We start from the raw sequence: 20,181 nt of genomic DNA on the forward strand, positions 1-20,181 counted from the left end.
ACCAGTGAGAAGAGACCAACCCCACTCTCACCACAGTCACCTTTCAGATACTAGAAGAGAGCAATAAGGTCTCCCCTCAGCCTCCTTTTCCCCAGACTAAACAGCCCCAGATCATTCAGTCTCTCCTCGTAGGACATATTCTCCAAGCCCTTCAAGCCTTGTTGCCCATCTTTGGACCTGCTCCAGCACCTCCACGTCCTTTCTGTACTGAGGTGCCCAAAACTGGACACAGTACTAGAGGCAAGGCCTCACTGATGTCAAGTACAGGAGCAGGATGACTTCCCTATTCCTGCTCACCACACCGTTCCTGATCCAGGCCAGGATGTCATTGGATAAAGGCTGGATTTCATCTCACTTACAAGCAAGAAAAGAAATGGGGAGGACAGAACTGTTAGAGAATAACCTTACAAAAACATTCTCATCTTACTTAGATTCAGTTTATTAGATTTTCACTTATTCATATGATACAATGAAACAAGTTCAGATCAAGTGTCATTTGTATTGTCACCTCAAATACAACGTCTAAAGATTCTAATGACCTGTAACAGCATGTGTGATAGAACCTGAAACTCATGTGTAAAATGTGAATGAACTTTATCAGAAAAAAAGCTGACGTTCAAATGTCCTTTTTTCCTAAGATGCTCTTTACAATTTTGTTAACTTTGGCTTAAGGAAGAAATGCACAGTTCAAGAGTGGTGTTATTTTTACGTAACTAAGTGATCCATGAAATACTTCTGCATGCCACTGGCAGATGTGGCACATCAGTGTGAAAGTACAGTATTTTGAAGTAACAAAAACATTTCTTATCATTCGGTAATCCAGTTCTCTGTAAGAAAAAAATTACATTCTCATATGTCAGTACTGCATATAATTTAAGAAATCTGTAATATTTGCTTTTATTCAGTATGGCTTTAGAAGTTACTCACATCACACAATAAATATCTATGACATGAACTTTCCTTATGTTAAAGCCAAAATAGTCTCAAAGCACAAGACAAAGTTTGTTTCTGTATAAAGGTAATCACATTTTCTTTCCTAAGGCATTTTTAAAAAATGCTTTTTATTTAAATGGAACAGATGCAGAAAATAATCAACTAAGAAAATAAACTTCTAAATCCAAGCCCATAGATGTTAACACTATCTATAATCACTTACTTTGTTTCAGTAATTTCAAGGGATCAGTCACTTGGATGACTTTCTCTGAGGTCTTAGTATATCCTTTTCCATTTCCTTCCTGATTTGATGTTGTTTGTATCTTTCTGCCATTGAAATAAGCTCATCGGGAACCACCTGATAAGAAAGCAGCACAAAGCCATTCTTAGTTTTAAGTAATTCTAAAAATTTTTGGACTTGGGTTTTACAAAATATGCAACATATTTGTCTGCTCCCAAACTAGAGTGCTATTTTCCATGACTTCTGCCACTATTTTTTAGATTTGCTTTAGTGTGGAGATGCACAAGAAACTTTTTTTTTTTTTAAAACATGAAAGTATACTGAAAAATAATCAGCACAATGTGCCTGGATGTTCAGCTTATCTATGTATGCCAGCATCACCATATCTGATGGCAACATGTAGCATATTAAAACACTGTATTTAATCTAAAAATGCATCTTTCAGTGATAATGAACAAATACAGGCTGCTTACACAACCTGCTGTAGCAAGTAGCCATACAGCAGGTAAAAGATGTCCAGGCAGTAATCAGTGTCCTGAGCAAAGAGCAAGCTTCTCCAACATATATGAGCATAGCATTTCTTTGACTGCTTACTGCCTCTCTGGTCTGTCACAAGCAAGCAGCACTAATTCAGTACAAGTTTGGAAGACTGCTTGAAAGTAAGGATTCAGAGATGGTCTTATCTCCCCTGAAATCCAAGACCTGCTCCTAGTTATACTATCACATTAAAAAGAAACCAAAAAACCAAACAACTGGCTTCACCTTGTTGGTTTTTTTCCCCAGGAGATAAACAAAACCAATCAAAACCAAAACAGAAAACCATACAGCATTAAGGACTTATTAGGTGACAAATCAGGATTAAAGCTCGTGTGAACATCCACAGTAACTACCAAACAAAGTCTTCTGGTCTTGCATAAATACAATTAAATTTGTATTCAAATCCCCCTCTTCTCCACATTCCCAACCTGAACTTAAGCAAAAGACTAAGTGGGCTTACACCATTGGTAACCATTAAGATTTTTTTCTTACTTGGTTTGCTCTTTGCAGAATATCAATCAGCTCAGATGCAGCCTTCCAGTCTTTCTTAGTGACAAGCGTTACTGCCTTCCCAGTACGTCTAGACAAGAAATGGAATAAATGTTGATCTTCATAACGATGGATATCTGTGCTGCTAGGTTTTCTCCACTGACTTCAACAGTAATAGATTCGATTACAGGCCGTATTTATGGGCTTTCAGATATCTGGCTAGAGCATTTATTTGGCACATGACAAAACTTTTTGTAAAGGTCAGAGTATAGCAACTTGGCTAAACTGGAGCAAAGGCAGCTCCAGTTAGGTATATAGACAATAAAGGTAGCACAAAGACAACATATTTAAGAATGAAGAGATGTGTTAATATCACAATTAAAATAAGCACACACACATATTTACAAGGAGAATTATCACATTTGTGTCACTGTGGGGATGCAGCACTAGAACACCTATGTCAAACTACACCACCACGACAGCCTGCAGACTCCTAAGGGTTCCTTTCCAGGCCTTCCCCTTTCTTTTCTCCAGTGAGCGTACTAGGAAACTAAACTCAGCAGCTCATGGAAACACAAACAAGGAAGAGGATTACAGAATACCTGTACAAAAGGTGGGGGAGACTGAACAGGTCCAGAACACACTTAAACCAGCTTTCAAACATCCTTAATTCCCAATGCTTAAACAAAACAGAAAACCAGAGACCTTGTATGCCTTAAATTTAACTGGATTTCAAAACATAAAAGAACACTTCGGCACATCTTGAAGCCTCACTCTCCCATTCTCTTATCACTTGTTGCTCTAGAATTTGACAACAGAAACACCTATAAAATGCACAAAATACTGATATTAATCAATAACATATTACCATTTTAATGTGGAAACTTACCCTGCTCTTCCAGTACGACCTACTCTGTGAACATATTCCTCAATGTTGCGAGGGAAGTCAAAGTTAAAAACATGAGTAATATCATGCACATCAAGGCCACGGGATGCTAAGTCAGTAGCTACCAGGATTCTGACTTTACCTAAATAAAGAACAACCAAAACAGAATGTGATTTTATGGAATATACAGAAAACACCCTCTACTCCATTGACCTCCCAGTGTATAATAGACCTAGCATGTATTTCTTTTGTGACAAATATCTGCACTGTCTTGCTTCCAATATTAGGTGGTACCTAAGCACCCAAATGTCATTTTGCTATTTCACAAGAAAAAAGCAAGATGCAGGAAAACCAAGAAGCATGTCCAACAGATTTAAAAAAAAAAAAACCCTGAGGAAAAAAAAGCCCAGAAGCTTCAGGAACTATTTTTCACCCTGCATCCTTACCATGCCACTATTCTTAGTTCTGTTATCAAGTGACCACATAATCTTTAAGTATAATCCTACTGGCATCATCAAAAGGAAAACTGTTTCATTGAAAGCATCATTGTTTAATGCTTCAATTTATAGTTCTTTAGATGAACACAATATTGAATGTTCCCCTATAAATTTCAAAAGTAAAATAAGACTTAAATATTTAACTCTTAGTCACTCAATTTTTTTTCTTTAAAAGCAATCATTTCTTGTTTTGTGTATGTTTGTCAGATTAACAGAGTAAACACAATCATGCAGAGCTCTAATCTTTTCAATTCTATGGTAACAAAGAGACAAAATGCTATAGAAAAGGTTCTGCATATGATAAGCCTTAAAAACACTGGTTTGTTTAACCCAAGTTTAGATCCAAACATACCTTTCTTGAAGTCATCTAAAGCCTGTTCTCGATCACACTGCTCCCTGTCACCATGAAGAGACTGCACTGGAACTCCTTTGACACCAAGGTCACTTGCTATGTCATCAGCTCTAACATGAAATAAAACAATAGTTGAGCAGAAAGATAATAGAACAGAAAGATAATGTGCCAGCAATATATAAATGTGTAAGACAGCACACAAGATCCTATAGATCAGGCGATACTTTTTAATAAAACAATATGGAAACAAGCACAGAATGTCCCCAACTGTTCTTATTTCTTCACATACTTTTATTTCAAGCCCTTCTCTGTCTTATCAGAAAAGGCCTTTGATGGAAACAGTGAACCTGGAAAGCAAAGGCAGGCACCTATGCATCAAGAAAGACCCAACCAGAAGCTCATAGTTAACCCTGATAAGGCAGGGAAGATGTCACCAGCTATGATGGATGTGCCTTACACAGACAAAGAAAGACACGAAGTAGCAAAAAAAGCCTTGCTCTGTAGTTACTGCAAGGAAGAGCTTTTCCATAGACAATAAACACAGATAGTTGTAATATATAAAAGTATTCCCTTGAATTTACATTGCTAAAATACAGCACTTCCAGTTGCATTTCTTTTTTAGTACCGGATCACTCAGTTTTCTCTCCTTTTGCCTTAAACTAAATGCTTTCTTACAAAATTTATTCCTTTTTCAGCAGTAACATACCTCAGAACTGTACCTCAGACTTCACAAAAGAAGCCACAGTTCACCATTATTATTCTAGACAAAAGTCTGAAGCCCTTCTAGATATCTGTCAAATTCAAACATAACTTTCTTGAAGTAATCTAAAAGCTTACCCATGTATTAAAAGCAACAAAATTCATCAGCTGGAAGCAGGATCAGCTTCCCATACTGACTGTTCAAGAGAACTTCTAGGTAATAACTTAGACCTATTCAGAGGAAAACTCCAAAAAAACCCTCAAATGTAGCCTAGAACTTCCAAGACACACTGAAAGACACACAAACCAGCCACTGATGGTTAGGAGAGAAAGAACATTTTGTCTGTAAGATCTGCTCCACCTCTGCAGCAAAAGCTTTCTTAGAATCCTTAAGGGACCCTTCATCCACACACACACACACACCAAAAAATTGAATTAAAATAACATACTTGGTACAACAAAATCAGTTCCAGCTCTTCAAGAAACCAGAAGGTGTCAACCTAAACTTTTTTTTCCCCACTTCCTTGTATGAAGGAGGGAAAAAAAAAAAAAAGGACTTTGCATCATTCACTGGAGAGGATCAAGTATGGTAGGAATACACTGACACTCCTGCCAGTGGGTCTCATATACATCAGCTTCATACGCTAGCAAAAAGCAAAAACTGCCCAGAGAGGTTGTGGATGCCCCATCCCTGGAGGTATTCAAGGCCAGGCTGAATGGGGCCCTGTGCAGCCTGGTCTAGTATTAAATGTGGAAGTTGGTGGCCCTGCACGTGGCTGGGGGGTTGGAGATTATGATCATTGTGGTCCCTTCCAACCCAGGCCACTCTGTGTGATTCTGTGAAGTGATATTAAGGTGTCCTTAAGAATGTTACCATCTATTCTAAATATGTTAAATAGAGACTTCTCACCACCACTATCATTATTAAAAAGAATCTGAACTCCTAGTCAAATGGTCCGCAGGAAAAATAACAAGAATTACCAGCACACTACTGACAAGAGCTGTTACATTTGTTAATTACTATCTGAACTAAGAATCTCTCTGGTTAAAAAGCAAACAAAAAAAACCCACAGATATAATACTAGGAAATAATTACATACGTAGACTTCTTTCCAACAAAAATGATGGCCTTATCTTTTGGCTTCATAGAGTCAATGAAGTTTTCCATGAAAGCTTTCTTTTCTTCTTCGTTGATAACAATAACTTTCTGTTCTACTGTATTTACTGCCTGTTAAACATTAAAAAGGATACTTAGATTTGAATAACATTTTTATTTATCCACACATAATATTACACAACTAGTAACATAACAGCACAAAACCTATTTTACAACTAGAATGTGTATCAGTTAGGATTTCAAATGACACAGATTTCTTATTTTCCAGTTGCTTTGGGAGAGTAACTAATTTTATCTTTAAGTAGCTTATTCAATCACATATTTATAGTGAATTTTTATCACTGGTTTAGAACAGAGTACAGTAGTTCAATTAAAATAAAAAATAACTGGAGTATATCTTACGACTATTCAGAGCAACCTGGAGCAACTGCAGTCTTATTTGAAAGGAGAAGCTTTTAAAAGAAAGTTCTGCCAGCTATTCGCAATGATTAGTTCTGTCCAACTCTTTAAACACCGGTTTTGATTAAAAAAAGCTTTATTCCATTATATTTGGAGGTTACCACAAAATGGCTGAGTATACTAATTGCAAGGGAACAGCAGAAAGCTGCACCAAGGGAAGTCAAGATTGGATATTGGGAAGTGGATCTTCATCAGAGGGCGGACAGGCACTGGGACAGGCTCCCTAGAGTAGTCATCACAAGCTCACTCAGGCAGTGTTTGGACAATGCTCTCAGACATAAGTTTTGAATTTTGGGTGGTGCTCTCTGGAGCCCGGAGTTGGACTCAGTGATCTCTTCCAACTTGGAATATTCTGTGACTCTATTTAAGTGGTACAAAGGCCCAGGCTTTCTTGTGGTCTGCATCATAATCTTATAGCAAGAGCAGCAGAATTTACCAGGTAAATAGAACAGGTCTCTTTTCACATGGAAACCCTTTTCGCCTTCAGAAGTCACCTCTTCAATTGAATAAGGCTCCATAAGAAGTGAAAACATGGACAAGAGAGCTGCAATAGTTGTTATGTCAAATTGCTATTTTTTCTTGTTGATGTGTTTGCCTTTGACAAAAACACTGTTGCCAGCATAACAGAGGAAAAGTACATTTTCCCTTACTTCCATCTGAAAGTGTACCAGACGTTAAAGTTTATTCATTCCCTATGACTAAGCAAGTAAAACTTAAAAGGAAAACTCTGTAATTTAAAAGCTAAACCTACAGCAATCTTCACATCAGGATGTAGGAGATCTTGGAACCACTAACATTTCTGTAAGTTCTGTCACTGCTTAAGCAAACTACATGTATCTGCATGAACACGACAATTACATCTGTACATTAAAATCTTCAGACTTCAAAAGACAGTTCTTGCGGTACCACATATTCCTGACCTAGACAAGTGACCTCCAGAAGTTTAGCATGGAGCTTCCATTCTCTTTGAGAAATAGCAGGTAAAAGACAGATTCAGATAAGGACTCGTATACAAGACAAAGAGGGGAAAAGGAACAAGAACTTGCTCAACAAAACTGAAGGCTGGAGAAACAAGGCTTCAGGCAAGACAGGAGGTGCTGTGAAGTACAATTTTCAAATACAAGTATTTGACTCGATGATTGTAACGTTTTCTAGTGGAAATTTAGGACTTCACAATCTTGTTACAGAAACATCAGCTTTTTATTTTTATTTTTTAAAAGTTCTTTCTAAACTTCTGCTGAAGCTTTACAAAGGATAACATGGAATTTTTTGCAAGTCCAGACTAATTTTGAAGTCATCTGCATTTATTTGCACATACTTCCAAGTAAAAGTTTCTTTGTCAAACTGCAGGTACTTCAAAACAACAACAATGCATGGAATCACAGAATGGCCTGGGGTTGAAAAGGACCTCAAAGATCATCTAGTTTCAACTCTCCTGCTATATGCAGGGTCACCAACCACCAGACCAGGCTGCCCAGAGCCACATCCAGCCTGGCCTTGAATGCCTCCAGGGATGGGGCATCCACAGCCTCCTTGGGCAACCTGTTCCAGTGCGTCACCACCCTCTGAGTGAAAAACTGCCTCCTAATATCTAACCTAAACCTCCCTTGTCTCAGTTTAAGAGCATTCCCCCTTGTCCTATCAACAACAGAAGAACTTACTGCTAAGTCAAGAGTGCCAACATACACGATCATGGGATTTCTCAAATAGGATTTTGCTAGGCGACGAACACCATCAGGCCAAGTAGCACTAAATGGGAAGAGAAGACTGATAAGAACACAGTGCAAGATCTTCTCTAGTTTGTTAATCTCCTCACACTAATTGTTTCTACTACCTTACATGCCAGGGAAAACCTTCAGTAACAGAAGTGAGCTCTTCCAACAGTCAGAAGTCATTTGAAGAAGTTTATTAATGTAAACAGAACTCCTGCTTGCAAAGCAGCATTCCAGATTGAAGTCAGGAGTAACAGTTATGTATGAAAACAATACATTGTTTAGTAGCTCAAGAGGTTTTAATTCAAAAACTTCTAAGACTGCTCTCTTCTCTCAAACAGTAGCTCTGATTCAAAATATTCTTCACAGCATTCCCAGGTCACCCTCCTTTTTGGAAAGAATACTGTCATTTCTACAGCTCACGTAAAATAGCAGAAAAGGTGGAAAAAATGCAAACTCAAAAGATTCACCAGCACCAACTAGACACAGATAAGAATAAAATAAACCTGAAGCAATTCCCTTGTAGGCTAATAAAAGTTGTTAGTAAAATAGTATGTGTTCCATTGTTCACTTTTTCAATAACCTTAAGCATAGAGCACTACTCCATTTACATACCTTGTCATAACAGTTTGTCTGTCTGGCCGCACATCTATTAAGATCTTCATTATCTGAGGTTCAAATCCCATATCCAGCATTTTGTCAGCCTCATCTAAAACCTGCTTAGAACAAGGAGTTTGCATCTATTCTTCTGGTTTCAGCAAGACATTTCATAGCAGATCACTTTAATGGTAACTGTCTGTCTTTATCTCAGAAGCCATTTCCTAATTTATTGCAAAACATGTTCTTTTTTTTTTTTTTTTTTTTTTTACACCTCTCCAGTTTCTTTTGGGCTTTTTCATTTAGTCCTACATTTGCAGACAGAACAAAAAAATCCATAAAATCTCTGAGAACACACAGTCAATAAAAGAGTATACTTAAAGTTTCTGTTGGTCTGTTTTCTAAAACACTCGTACAACATAATGGGGGATCCTTACACAATATGCTTTCAATGCAAAGTTTTTAGAAATGTACCAACTTAGACCCTTATATGAACTAGAAAAAAGACAGACTGTACCTTTTGGCTCATGCTAGGACACCAACATTCTCCAAGCTCAAACTTATTTCACTGGGGGAGAGAGCAGGGGAGCTGAAAGCTTTTAGTACAACTACTGGGAATGGAACCCTCATCCTCAGTTGAGAGCATCTTAGACTTCCTGTTATCAATATACTCTTACTTGTTTGCTAATACCATTTCAGTTATTTTTCTTGGTAAGTAGTTCTTGCAGGCCACTTCACACACAAAAAATATATTTTTAAATTAAATTAGTTACAGGTAAATTTAATTATTCTAAAATGTATATAAAAACATAAAAGAATGAAAATATTGCTCCCATTTACCTTTTACATCCTAGTTTATAGAATACCTATTTTTTCTAGTATATTCTTTCCCCAGTCACTTCCCAATTATTCATACAAAGTTCCAATGTTCTTACATTGGAAAAAACCCACTCAAATCACTGACAAATGAATACTGATTTATCCTGAACACAGCAAGACAGAATGCAATCTTGTTTACAATGCATATGTCATTTCAATCAAAAGGATGTATAAAACCAATTTCCCAGTGCTTCCTCAGAAATTATGGGAAAACATCAGTCTACCTGACTGGATTACTAAAAAATTGACTCAAGACTGCAACTACTTCGATGTTTCTGTCAGGCAAGATGACAAATTCCCTGATGCTTCCAAGCTCACCTTGTGTATAACATATATTCAAATATAATTAATCATCTCTAAAAATGGGTACTTGTGGGTTGGTTTTTTAAATAAAAAAAACAAAAAAAACAAGAAATATTCCCACCAAAACAGAGAAGACATAACAGTTGTAGCTATAACACACACTCTTGGGTGGATTTTCTCCATTGGAAATCCTATGCAAAACAATTGCATAATAATAACACTGCACCTGGGGAGAATTCACAAGCCTTATCAGTATCTTTAAATGCAAATCATAAATAAAGCTCTTTAATGAAGAATGTTCTACGTCCACGGTGTTAAATGTAAAAGTAAATACTCCTCTTTTATCTCTAAAATAAGGCTGCTGTGGCTCATGGTGCTACACCACCACTGGTTCTGCCAGGGAGCTCACCAACATTAGCAAGAATTGGAGCTCATTTGCTAAAGCATGGTAAGTATTCAGCACTTGGGAAATGGGGGGCAGATAAAGGAGGAAAAGCAGGCCGAACTGTCAGACTAGGCAACAAGTCAACAATTAAGTAAACACATAAATAACATAAACATACGGAAATCTTTTTTATAAAAGAAACTAATAATTGAATTAAGTATCCAGCAAAGCTAAAAGCAAGAATGAAATGAAAGCATATGAACCCGTTAATGGCATTGGTACAGCTGTTCTACCACTGAGATGAAAAGAAGTCAGTCACCCAAACTGACTAGTACCTAAGTGGTTTATCTACTAAGAACTTGAGTCGTTAGCAACTTTTAAAAGAGGAAAAGCCAACTCAGGAAAGGCATTTCATCTACTGGTAACTGATCTTCACAAAATCGACTTTGAAACAGCAAAGATTACTAGTGTGAGATAATAATTCATCATCTTTGAAATGCTTGCTGTACTAGAAGCCTTATTTTTTTCCTCCAGGGAATATCCTATATATTCAACACAGTCACAGTAAACACAAACCATCCCCCCAACACCAATCTCGGTGTTTCAGTTGAGATTCAGAATGTTTAAAGAAAAGTAAAGTAAACCTTGAGTTCAGACTAAGTCACCATTTCCCAGCTGGTGCATTACTTTTCCATATCAGCTACTTGCCAAGTACGTTATGCTCTTCAAGTTTATGAAGTTGTTCATTTGAAGATCATTCAGTCTCCCAGGAGTAGCAATAACAATATCCACACCTTTGGTCACCACGTTTATCTGTGCTTTCCGGTCCCCACCACCATATATGCAGATACTGAAAAATAAAATGATTAACAGAAGAAGATGGTTAAGATTCAGCTGAAGTTCATCTTTCTCAAAGAGATATCACAAAGTTGCTTCATTTTAAGAAGTATAATTGTGTAATATCAAAAGGAAGGAAGACAACAGAATGGCTTAACAATGAATGATCCCCCCCCAGAAGCACAGCAACAGTTTTATGCTGAAACTGCAGTAGAAGTAATGAAAGGAAGGAAAGTTGGCTATTAAGCTACATCTGATCTGAAGACATTCACACCAAAATAAATGAATATTAAGAATGCATCATTTTCTAAGCAGTACATTCATAAGTCATGTGTTCTACTGTTAAATCAATCAGCACATCCAGTAAGATTTTAGGCTAATACATGAACTTTACAAATTCTACAAAATACGTTTGAGAAGGAAGCAGCGTGTGTGACTCTGCATTTGGTAAGGCTGCTATACAAAGCTACAAGAGAATCCTACAAGTAGATCTCAGAACATAGCAATGTCTATTAAATAGTTTAAATAAACACCTGCACTCTTAGCAAAGTTGTGGATGACACCAAATTAAGGAAGCAGTTAATACACTAGAGGGCAGGGCAGTTACTTAAGAAGGACCACAAAAGGCAGGAGAAGTGGGCTGACAGCAATCTCATGCAGTTTAACAAAAGCAAAGATGGGGATGGAATAACCCCATGGCTCATGGCCCACATGCAGGAAGATAGCTTTGCAGAAAAAACTTGGGTGGGCAAAAAACCATGTTATTCAGCAGTGTAATCTCAGAGTAAAGAAAACCAGTTGTGTATTACAGAGAACACAGCCAGGAGCTTTTTAAGAGCTATGCTCCTTTATCTGGTACTTGCAAGGCCACACCTCAAGCACCACCATTTCCAGTTTTTGTATCCCCACCTCAGTTACCAGACCTGCCCAGACTGACAAAAGTCCAGCCAGCAGCTACTAGAATGGTCAAGAGGCTGGAGTGCATGAAATAAGAAGCTCGGATTTCAAAGTAACTGTTCTGTCTGAGGGTGGCAAAATTAGGGAAGATCTTACTATTGTATACATCTACCTAATAGCATGCCAAAGAGAAGACAGACAGACTCTACTCAGCTGTCCACATGAGAAGGATGTGAGGCAATGCAATTGCAACGCAGAAGACACAATCGTATAGACAAGATTTTCACCATGAGGGCAGTAAAGCAGGCATCATGGAAACTGAGAAAGTATGAACCCTTTCAGCACCTCTTTCCCCTTAACAAATGCAATTTCAGGAGATGAATTTGGTCACAAATGGTAGGAAATGCAACTTAAACAAGTGAGAAGGGAGATTACCTTTTAAATCCTTTGTATGTATACTTCAAGCACTCTGCCTCTACTTGAAGTGCCAGTTCTCGGGTAGGAGCGAGGACCAACATTCCTGGTCCTCCACGCTCATCTTTGGGTCTGCAATAAAACATCTCAAGAATGGGAGTTTAAGAGGCTGCACAACATCTGTTACATCTGACAACAGAACACTTCTATGCTCCTCTACACTTTAACAATACACTGCTACATCCTGTCATTACAACATAAAGGAATTTGTTACAAGACTCATACATTTTCCACCAGATTTATTACCATCATTATTTTTTTTTCCCCTCACTAGAAAACCATTATTTCAGAAAAGGAAGTATCCACATCTAAACAGCTCAAATATGTGAATGGTCCTTACATTGGTTGTGAAGCCAAATGAATGAATCCAGGCATTAAGTAAGCTAATGTCTTCCCGGTACCAGTCTGTGCTATGCCAATAAGATCAATTCCTTGTAGTATGATTGGCCATGCCTGGGACTAACATAAAACAACGAATATTTAGATGTGTTTTTCTCCTAAGCTTCAGTTAAAGAGTCATCTAAATGAGAGAAGTACCTGAATTGGTGTAGGTTTCTGAAAACCAATTTTCCTTATGTTAGCCATAATATCAGGATATTGCTCAAATACATCTTCAAATTTACAAACAGGATTGGGAATGCAGCGCTTTTCACCTTCTTTTAAGTCATCACAAATTATATTGTTATTTTCTTTCCTGTAGAGAATTAAAGCCTTGTATTAGCTTTAAAATCTATCAGAAGAAGCAAAGCTAACACAGAACACTGCACCTTTTTGACATGTTTTTTTTCCTGAAATTCCTGGAACAACAACTAATAAAAGAAAAAAATTAGGTTATCTAATGAAATTTCTGACTATTCCCTTAACTTTCAAATAGCCCTCACTGGAGAAATGCTTCTGTAGGACTCACGGTTAGTCTATGAATTATTCTCATAGTTAATTCTTAAGAATGAAAGCTTGAAATCACACATGGATAATAACAAGGACTGCAGCGCTGTCATATCAGACTTCAGTCACACTCTATTAGAAGTTAAAGAGCTGCTACAAGTTTTTATATCCAAAGATGGCTCTTGGGAATGAACTGAACTTCTTTGTTAGAACCCTATATTCTGGCTAAACCTTCCCCAAATACTTCTGGAGCAGCTTCCTTGACCTTCTAGAAAATAAAGATGAAACATGTTAGAAAAAAGATGCTTAAAAAAAGTCACAAAAGCTATATGAAAATTGAGTTTTGAGGTGTTACTACAGATCAGTATTTTATCTTTATCCCTGTCCTCTTCTGTTCAGAAGACTTAATTCTGCAAATAGTTTTACTTCAAGCTGTGGGTGGGCTAGGAAAAGAATGAGTAATTCAACTTCTCATGTTCATAGAAATGCATTTTTTCAGAATCTTTTATTCTTCCCCTAAAACTAAGGCATAAGGTGAAAAACATTCCTCTGTTTGTAACAGAAGTGCTACTATTGCTCAGTGCAAGTTCTGAACCCACAAAACAATGTTCTGCTGCTCTTGACTAGCTAGAACAATAACACTGCTAAGGAAAGTGTCAACTCCCTCACCATGAAAAGGTAAAAGAGGAAAAAAACCCAAACAAACCACGCAATAAGAAAAGTAATGAAAGCTGTTTAATTCCAAAGAAAGAACCCCTAAGAAGAGCTAGGTTATCACTAGACAGTAATATTAATAGCTGTCTCAGTATTTCATCACCACCACATGGGTTTTGTTATGCTAATAGTCCCTTTTGCCAAGCACACAATTCTCTACGGAAATGATCTTACCGCCACAGTTCTACTTCTCGTGGTGACATAGATGCAGTCCTTGATGATTCTTTATAGAAGTTTTTCTCAATTGGAGGCAGGCCTTAAACAATCACAAGAAAGTGAGTCAGTAAGAAACACTGGACATTCAGGGTAAGTCTTTTAAAGCTCAAGGTGGAAATCTCAAATCCAAATAGTCTGTGCCTAGTACTAGAGAGCTAGTCAAAACACAGTGGTAGGCCACAGCTGCTTGAGTAAAAGCTGAAAACTACAAAAAACACTTAAATACCTGCAAAAGAGTCATTCCCTGCCTTCCAAGCACTAAAATAATATCTGCTGATGTATCTGCTACAATATTTAATAACACTCAGATTTTTGCTATAGTCATTACAGTGCTACAAAACCACTGCAGTTTCAAAGGCTGAAGTAAAAAAAACCATTAATCTAGTAACTGCTGACTCACCACAGTGATTAGTGCCCTCCATGACCATTCTAAGAAATCCTGACATGCTCACTTCATGAATACCCTTAACTAATTTGGACACTGAGATTCAGTAGCCTCAAAGCAAAAATTAAGAATGGTTACACATGCAAGAGATCTATAATATAAAAGAATACCATACAATCAAAATTTTAGAACTAACCTGCCCACTTCATAGCCTCATATTTAGCTCTGTTTTCTCGAAGAGAGGCCCAGTTGATCACAGGTTTCTTTGGAGTATTCTCAGGATTGATAACATCTAAGGATTTTCCTGTGAAGTCAGTATCAAAGCTGCTGTCTGATAGATCTATTGGAAACGTAGGGGAGAAGAACCTCCCTCCCCCCAAACACAAACTTCATTTTCTTTTTGTACAGGAAGCTCTTATGTGATTTTAAGTAGACATGAAACACTTAAAGAGAGTTCCTTCTTAGGTCTCAACCTGAAGCATTAGCAGAAAAACCTGTGCAAACACACTTCTCATAAGAAAGGAAGAATTTAAACATCTTTAGCTAGAGCAGGGACAGGTTCCAGAATGCTGCTCCTCCAGTTGTACATGTGGCTGGCTGAGCAAGGGGCTTTTGGGAAAGTTTTGAGCCAGGCAGATGATAGCAAACAAAGCTTTATTTTCAACAGCTACAAGAGCAAGATTTACTTCTAAAGCATTCAGTGTCACCAAAATAAAGCTTCTGTGAAGTTACGCCCTTTTTGATGAGGTTAATGCTTCTCATGAAAGCGAGTCTTTATACTGGAAATATAAATGACAACACATTTGTTATTGAAAAGAATGAAACACAGGGGAAAACGACAGTTACACACATATAGGATGCATTATTTAATCCTGGCTTCTTGAAAGAAACATTCCAGACTACCTTCAGAGGCACTTCTGAAAGCCTGCACTCACAGCTACTCCATTCCTTATTCTAAATCTGGAACACTATTCTTAATTTTTTTTTCCCTCATCAGTGCCTCAGAGCAACAACTATGGCTATGGTTCTTCTCCCTCAGGACTTACTGTGCAGTTAAACAAACCAAACATCAAATGCCAGCATCTCCATGTACAATCATTACTTACACAGCCACATAATGCACTGAAGCCCAGTAAAACACAGCATGATGTGCAACACCAAACCTTCAATGTTAATGCCTTGTACCGATCACGGTAAGGGTGAATCCTTTTCATGTTTGCTTTATAGTCTACATCTGTACAAACTTACTCAATTTCAATATTGCCAAGATACTACATTAAAATCTATCCTAGAAGCGATATTTGGATTTTTAAATAAGACTGATAATGCAAGAAAGCAAACAATATAACATCTATTAAAAATGTTGGAAATGCCTGGGAAGAGGTATTCACAGAAGTCTGTTATCTGAAAGAGGGAAACCATTGTCAGCTGACAGAGGAGGATGTATAGACAGTTCCACTTTAAGATCAAGGTCAGTCATTTCACTTTGATAAAATACTAAGAACATAAAACCACTTCAAACTACCAACACAGAGAAGGATGACCTATAGCCTTTTCCCCATCCCGTAACGCTTCTTAATTTCTCCATTCTCAAATTTCTCAGACCCACCTCTAGAGTTGCTTTGTCTACAGCTTACAACTGTTTCATCAATCAGCACCTTGGCTTTGTTCTGCACAGCAACGCTGCCAAAAATCTTCACTTCCGCTTCAGAGGCTCCCTTAATAACCTGCATTCATAAAACTCCACTGAGTTTTTAATACTGCATGGTTGGGTGAACTTATACGTAAATATAAGCATACACTGCACACAATCTTTAATTTTTCTTCCAAATTTGAATTTCCCTCCTTGGGAGAGGCCCTTTAATTCCCTTCTTAAAAGGGACATGGAAAACCAGAAAAAAACATTACAGACAAAAACCAGTAAGCTTTCCCTGCAAAGCCAGGCTGGATGGGGCTTTGAGCAACCTGGTCTAGAGGGAGGTGTCCCTGCCTATAGCAGGGGTTGGAACTACATGATCTTGAAGGTCCCTTCCAACCCAAACCATTCCATGATTCTATCACTCAAGTGATACCCAGTTCCTGAAGGACACACAGTACCTGTATCCTAGAACCCGAAGATTCCTCAAGTTCTTTTATTTTAGCTCCTCCCCGACCTGTTACAAGGAGAAATTTCTGTAACACCTGCAACACAAGCCACACTCTCACAAACTAAATCCTAACAGGGGGTGCGGCTGCCGTTACCTATCAAAACCCCGGCCAGGGCGCTGCTGATGAGGAAGCAGAGAGGCTCCCCAGCCTCCTGAGCTCTGCCTGCGGCGGCTCTCGGGTGCCGCCATCGCGCTGCCCGACCTCGACGGCTGCCAGACACGGCGCATTCCCGTTCCTCTCCACCGACGCTCGCCGCCGCCTCCTGCCGCCACTCCGAGCCCCTTCGCTCCAGCTCGCCCTCTGTCGGCGAGCTGCTCGGCAGAGGGTTGGTCGGCGGCTGCCACAGGGGCGCGGCGGCAACCGTGGAAGATGGCGACGGCCGCGGTGCCCCCGCGGCCTCGTCACCGCTCTCCTCCCAGTCGGACATCCCCGCTACGCGACGCGCGTAACGCGCCCTGCCGCCCTATAGGCTGTGAGCGCACTGATTGGCCAGCGCCAGTGGCTCTCCGATCGGCGATTGGCTGGCTTCTGGGACGGCGCGCGGGTAGGGGAGCCTATGGCTGCTCCTGCCCGGGCTGAGTCCCCGCCCTCGCAGCGCTCAGGCGCTGTGGCTGCGCGATCATTGGGGGCGGCGTTCGTGGTTCAGGGGGTCCTTGTGTGAGCCAGCCCGGCTCGAGGGCCTGTGGGGCTGGCAGGTGCAGGTTGTGTAGGGCCGCGCTGCTGGTGGAGTCTGGCTGTGGAGCCTCTTCTGGACAACCTGTGTCAGCGTTTGGTCACTCTCACAGTAAAAAAAAAACACCAAACCAAACCAAAAAACGAACAAACAAACAAAAAACCCACAAAAACCACCAAAACTTAAAAATGTAAAAAACTCAGGATTCGTGTTCAGTATACCTGCAGAAGGAACCAGGCAAGGAAGGCCACGCTGCAGCTCCCAGCCCTCACCTCACAATGCAGCCCCAAGGGCCTGGTGCAGCAGGCAGGGCAGCTGCTGCGGGCTCCTCACATACTGCCAGCTTCCCGGCATGGGTAAATCCTGAACTGCTGCCTCCAAAACTTCAGTAAGCTCTGCTGTAAATGCTTACCAGAAACTGGGCGCATCAGGCTGTTATGTCCATATTTTACTCCTGCAAACTTCTTCATGGTATTTTGCCACAAAAAGATGTAGTTTTTTAACGTAAAGAACAGGCACAAAAAGCACACGCACACAAAGCATGAGTGGTACTTTCCAAATGATTTTTATTAACAACAATATGGATTCAACTTTGTCAAGAAGTTACAATTAACATTGTAATGTACTGGCTAATGCCCCTGAAGGGTCAGTGGTAACAGCTTTCATATGCCCTTACCCTGTTGCCAAACTGGCATTTTATCTTGCAGAGAAGTAAAAAATGCTTCCAATAGCAGGTGATGTTGAGTATGTCTGGAATTGTCCTGTGCATAGCTCAGGGTACAGCCACATCTGCATCCAGATGAAAGAACACAAAAATATTACATGCTTCCACTGACCCTGCGGGGCACAATTCTTATTTCAAAAACCAGTTTTTAGACAGTGACAGCACTTTGTGTGATGTTGTAATCCATTTGAATTAAGTCGATTAACACACTTGAAAAAAAAAAAAAAAAGTGAAGCAGAAGTATCTGGGGCAAATTCTTTTCTGATCTGTATCTCATTCAAACCTAATGATTCTGTAAATAATCCAGAAGGATTGCATGACATGTGAGTCAGGACAAAAGTTGGCCCAGAGAGGCAAGTTCATTCCTGGTATAGGTGGGTTCAGTTCCTTTAAGGTCAGCGGAACTGAGCCTGGTTATCTCAGCGAAGGCTGAACTTCACCCAGCTGGGTAGAGAATTCATTGAAGTCAGTGGAGCCATCCAAGGATGAATTTAGCCTCAGGTCTTTACATTTTTATTTTTATTTTTCATTCTTTTGCTGTTGTATTTCTTTTCCCCCTTACTCCTCTTTTCTGATTATTTTCCTTTCCTATGTGCTTTTTTAAAATGTTCCTTCTTCCCTTTTTACATCGGTACTTTGTGCGTTGTCTCTTATATAGTCAATGTGACATGGGTAAATTCAGCTAAGTATTACTTTCCTCAGGAAATAATTGGAATATTACCATTTTCACTTTAAACAGATGCCCAACAAGGTAAGTATTTGAATCTGAGCTCTCGATTCAAGAACAATTCTTACTGATTTCGGTAGAATTTTTGCTTAAGTAAGGATTGCAGGTCTCAATCCAGAAATACTACTGTACTTCAGATGTTCTACTACATCAGCAATTCAGTATGATTTGACTTACTACAGAAGAGCAGGTGAATTGCTCATCACCATACTGTAATGAGAGCAGTCACTTTACGTAGTATTAATTTGAAAATATGTAACAACCGTGGGCACTGTGAATAAAAGTGTATGATCTTTGCAATCTTGAACCCTAGGCTAAAACACTATATTCATATTTAAATAAAAAGTATAGATCATATAAGCCAGGAACAAATACAAATTCTTAAAGAAATAATAATCATCAAAACTATTCCTTTTGGTTCTCTCTTCAATCGGATACAAGAAACATACTGATCAGAAAACAGTTATTTGGATAAAGCTTAATTCCTGAAGCTTTTACTAGGTTCAGATTCTCTCTTCAGCAACCCTCTACTGGATTGCAAGTCAGAAGAAATTTTGTCCTCTGTTCCTAATCGTAAGAAATTCTTATTAGCTATCATGAGCTTGAATTTAATAAGCAGCTCAAGACAAGACTTGAAAAGCCAGACAGGTCATTCTTTTGTGATACCAATGAATGACTGTCAGTCATGACACTGTCGTTTAAAGAGAGAGTGCAGAAACAGGAAACTCCCGATGATGAAATATGAGCAAAGCTTATAAAAATCCAAACAAACAGTTCTTCCTCTCCATAATTTCATATAGTCACTACTCTTTCTATTTTCTATCAATATTATGTTTAAAAAAAATCCTATATGATAAGACTTGCAGCTACAAAAATAATAATGGTGAGCATAAAAGAAAAAAAAAATCAGGTTTTTAAACCATGATTTGAAAAGATACGATATTCTGGATTTATTATTACTTTGTAAAGACATTAACATTTTCATACATAATTTATAGAATTCATTCTTTTGTGCATAACATTGTATTAAATAAATTAACTTAAAATTAGAAGGACTCAAGCATGTCATTTAAGGCAAAAATACCAAGTTTCTGTGAGATAAATTATCAGCAAAACCCGAGGCCCTGCTTTTGGTACTGGATGTGTACAGTCAGAGCCAAAGCTAAGTCCTCCCACTGCCTCCTTCCTGGCTCAGTGGGAGGCAGTGATCGGCTCGTGCAGGCAAAGGTGGAAGATTGGAGGCCAATTCATGATGCCTTTAGTTTTCTGTCCCGTCAAGGAGGGGAAGAGAGTTTTGTTACTGACACATGTTGCCATGTGCCTGGTGTCGTGCTCCTGAGCTGAACCTACGGGTGGGTGTATGCTTAGTCTGGCAGGAGGCTTCATATAAAAGGCAAGAAAGGCACCATAAACCA

At 38.9% G+C, this 20,181-nt stretch overlaps 1 protein-coding gene across 2 annotated transcripts; it reads right to left on the reverse strand.

Annotated features, from left to right (window-relative positions):
- Positions 1-421: 421 nt before the first annotated feature.
- Positions 422-17,110, reverse strand: DDX43 (DEAD-box helicase 43). Of its 2 annotated transcripts, XM_031611023.2 has the most exons (17): positions 16,736-17,109; positions 16,592-16,647; positions 16,104-16,221; positions 14,691-14,798; positions 14,068-14,149; positions 12,832-12,988; positions 12,635-12,753; positions 12,256-12,366; positions 10,795-10,936; positions 8,538-8,638; positions 7,872-7,959; positions 5,735-5,862; positions 3,936-4,045; positions 3,090-3,228; positions 2,204-2,291; positions 1,157-1,291; positions 422-827 (listed from the first exon to the last, which is right to left on the reverse strand). In XM_031611023.2, the coding sequence occupies exons 1-16, from the start codon at positions 17,067-17,069 to the stop codon at positions 1,184-1,186; spliced, it is 1,989 nt and encodes a 662-aa protein (XP_031466883.2). In that variant the 5' UTR covers positions 17,070-17,109; the 3' UTR covers positions 422-827; positions 1,157-1,183. The 2 variants fall into 2 exon arrangements, with proteins under 2 accessions (XP_031466883.2, XP_031466886.2); XM_031611026.2 differs by lacking the exon at positions 12,635-12,753 and having other exon boundaries at positions 12,256-12,380; positions 16,736-17,110.
- Between the last annotated feature and the right edge of the window lie 3,071 nt (positions 17,111-20,181).

Source organism: Phasianus colchicus, chromosome 2, assembly GCF_987193195.1.
Source record: "Phasianus colchicus chromosome 2, bPhaCol1.hap1.1, whole genome shotgun sequence".
In the NCBI taxonomy this organism is placed as follows: domain Eukaryota; kingdom Metazoa; phylum Chordata; class Aves; order Galliformes; family Phasianidae; genus Phasianus; species Phasianus colchicus.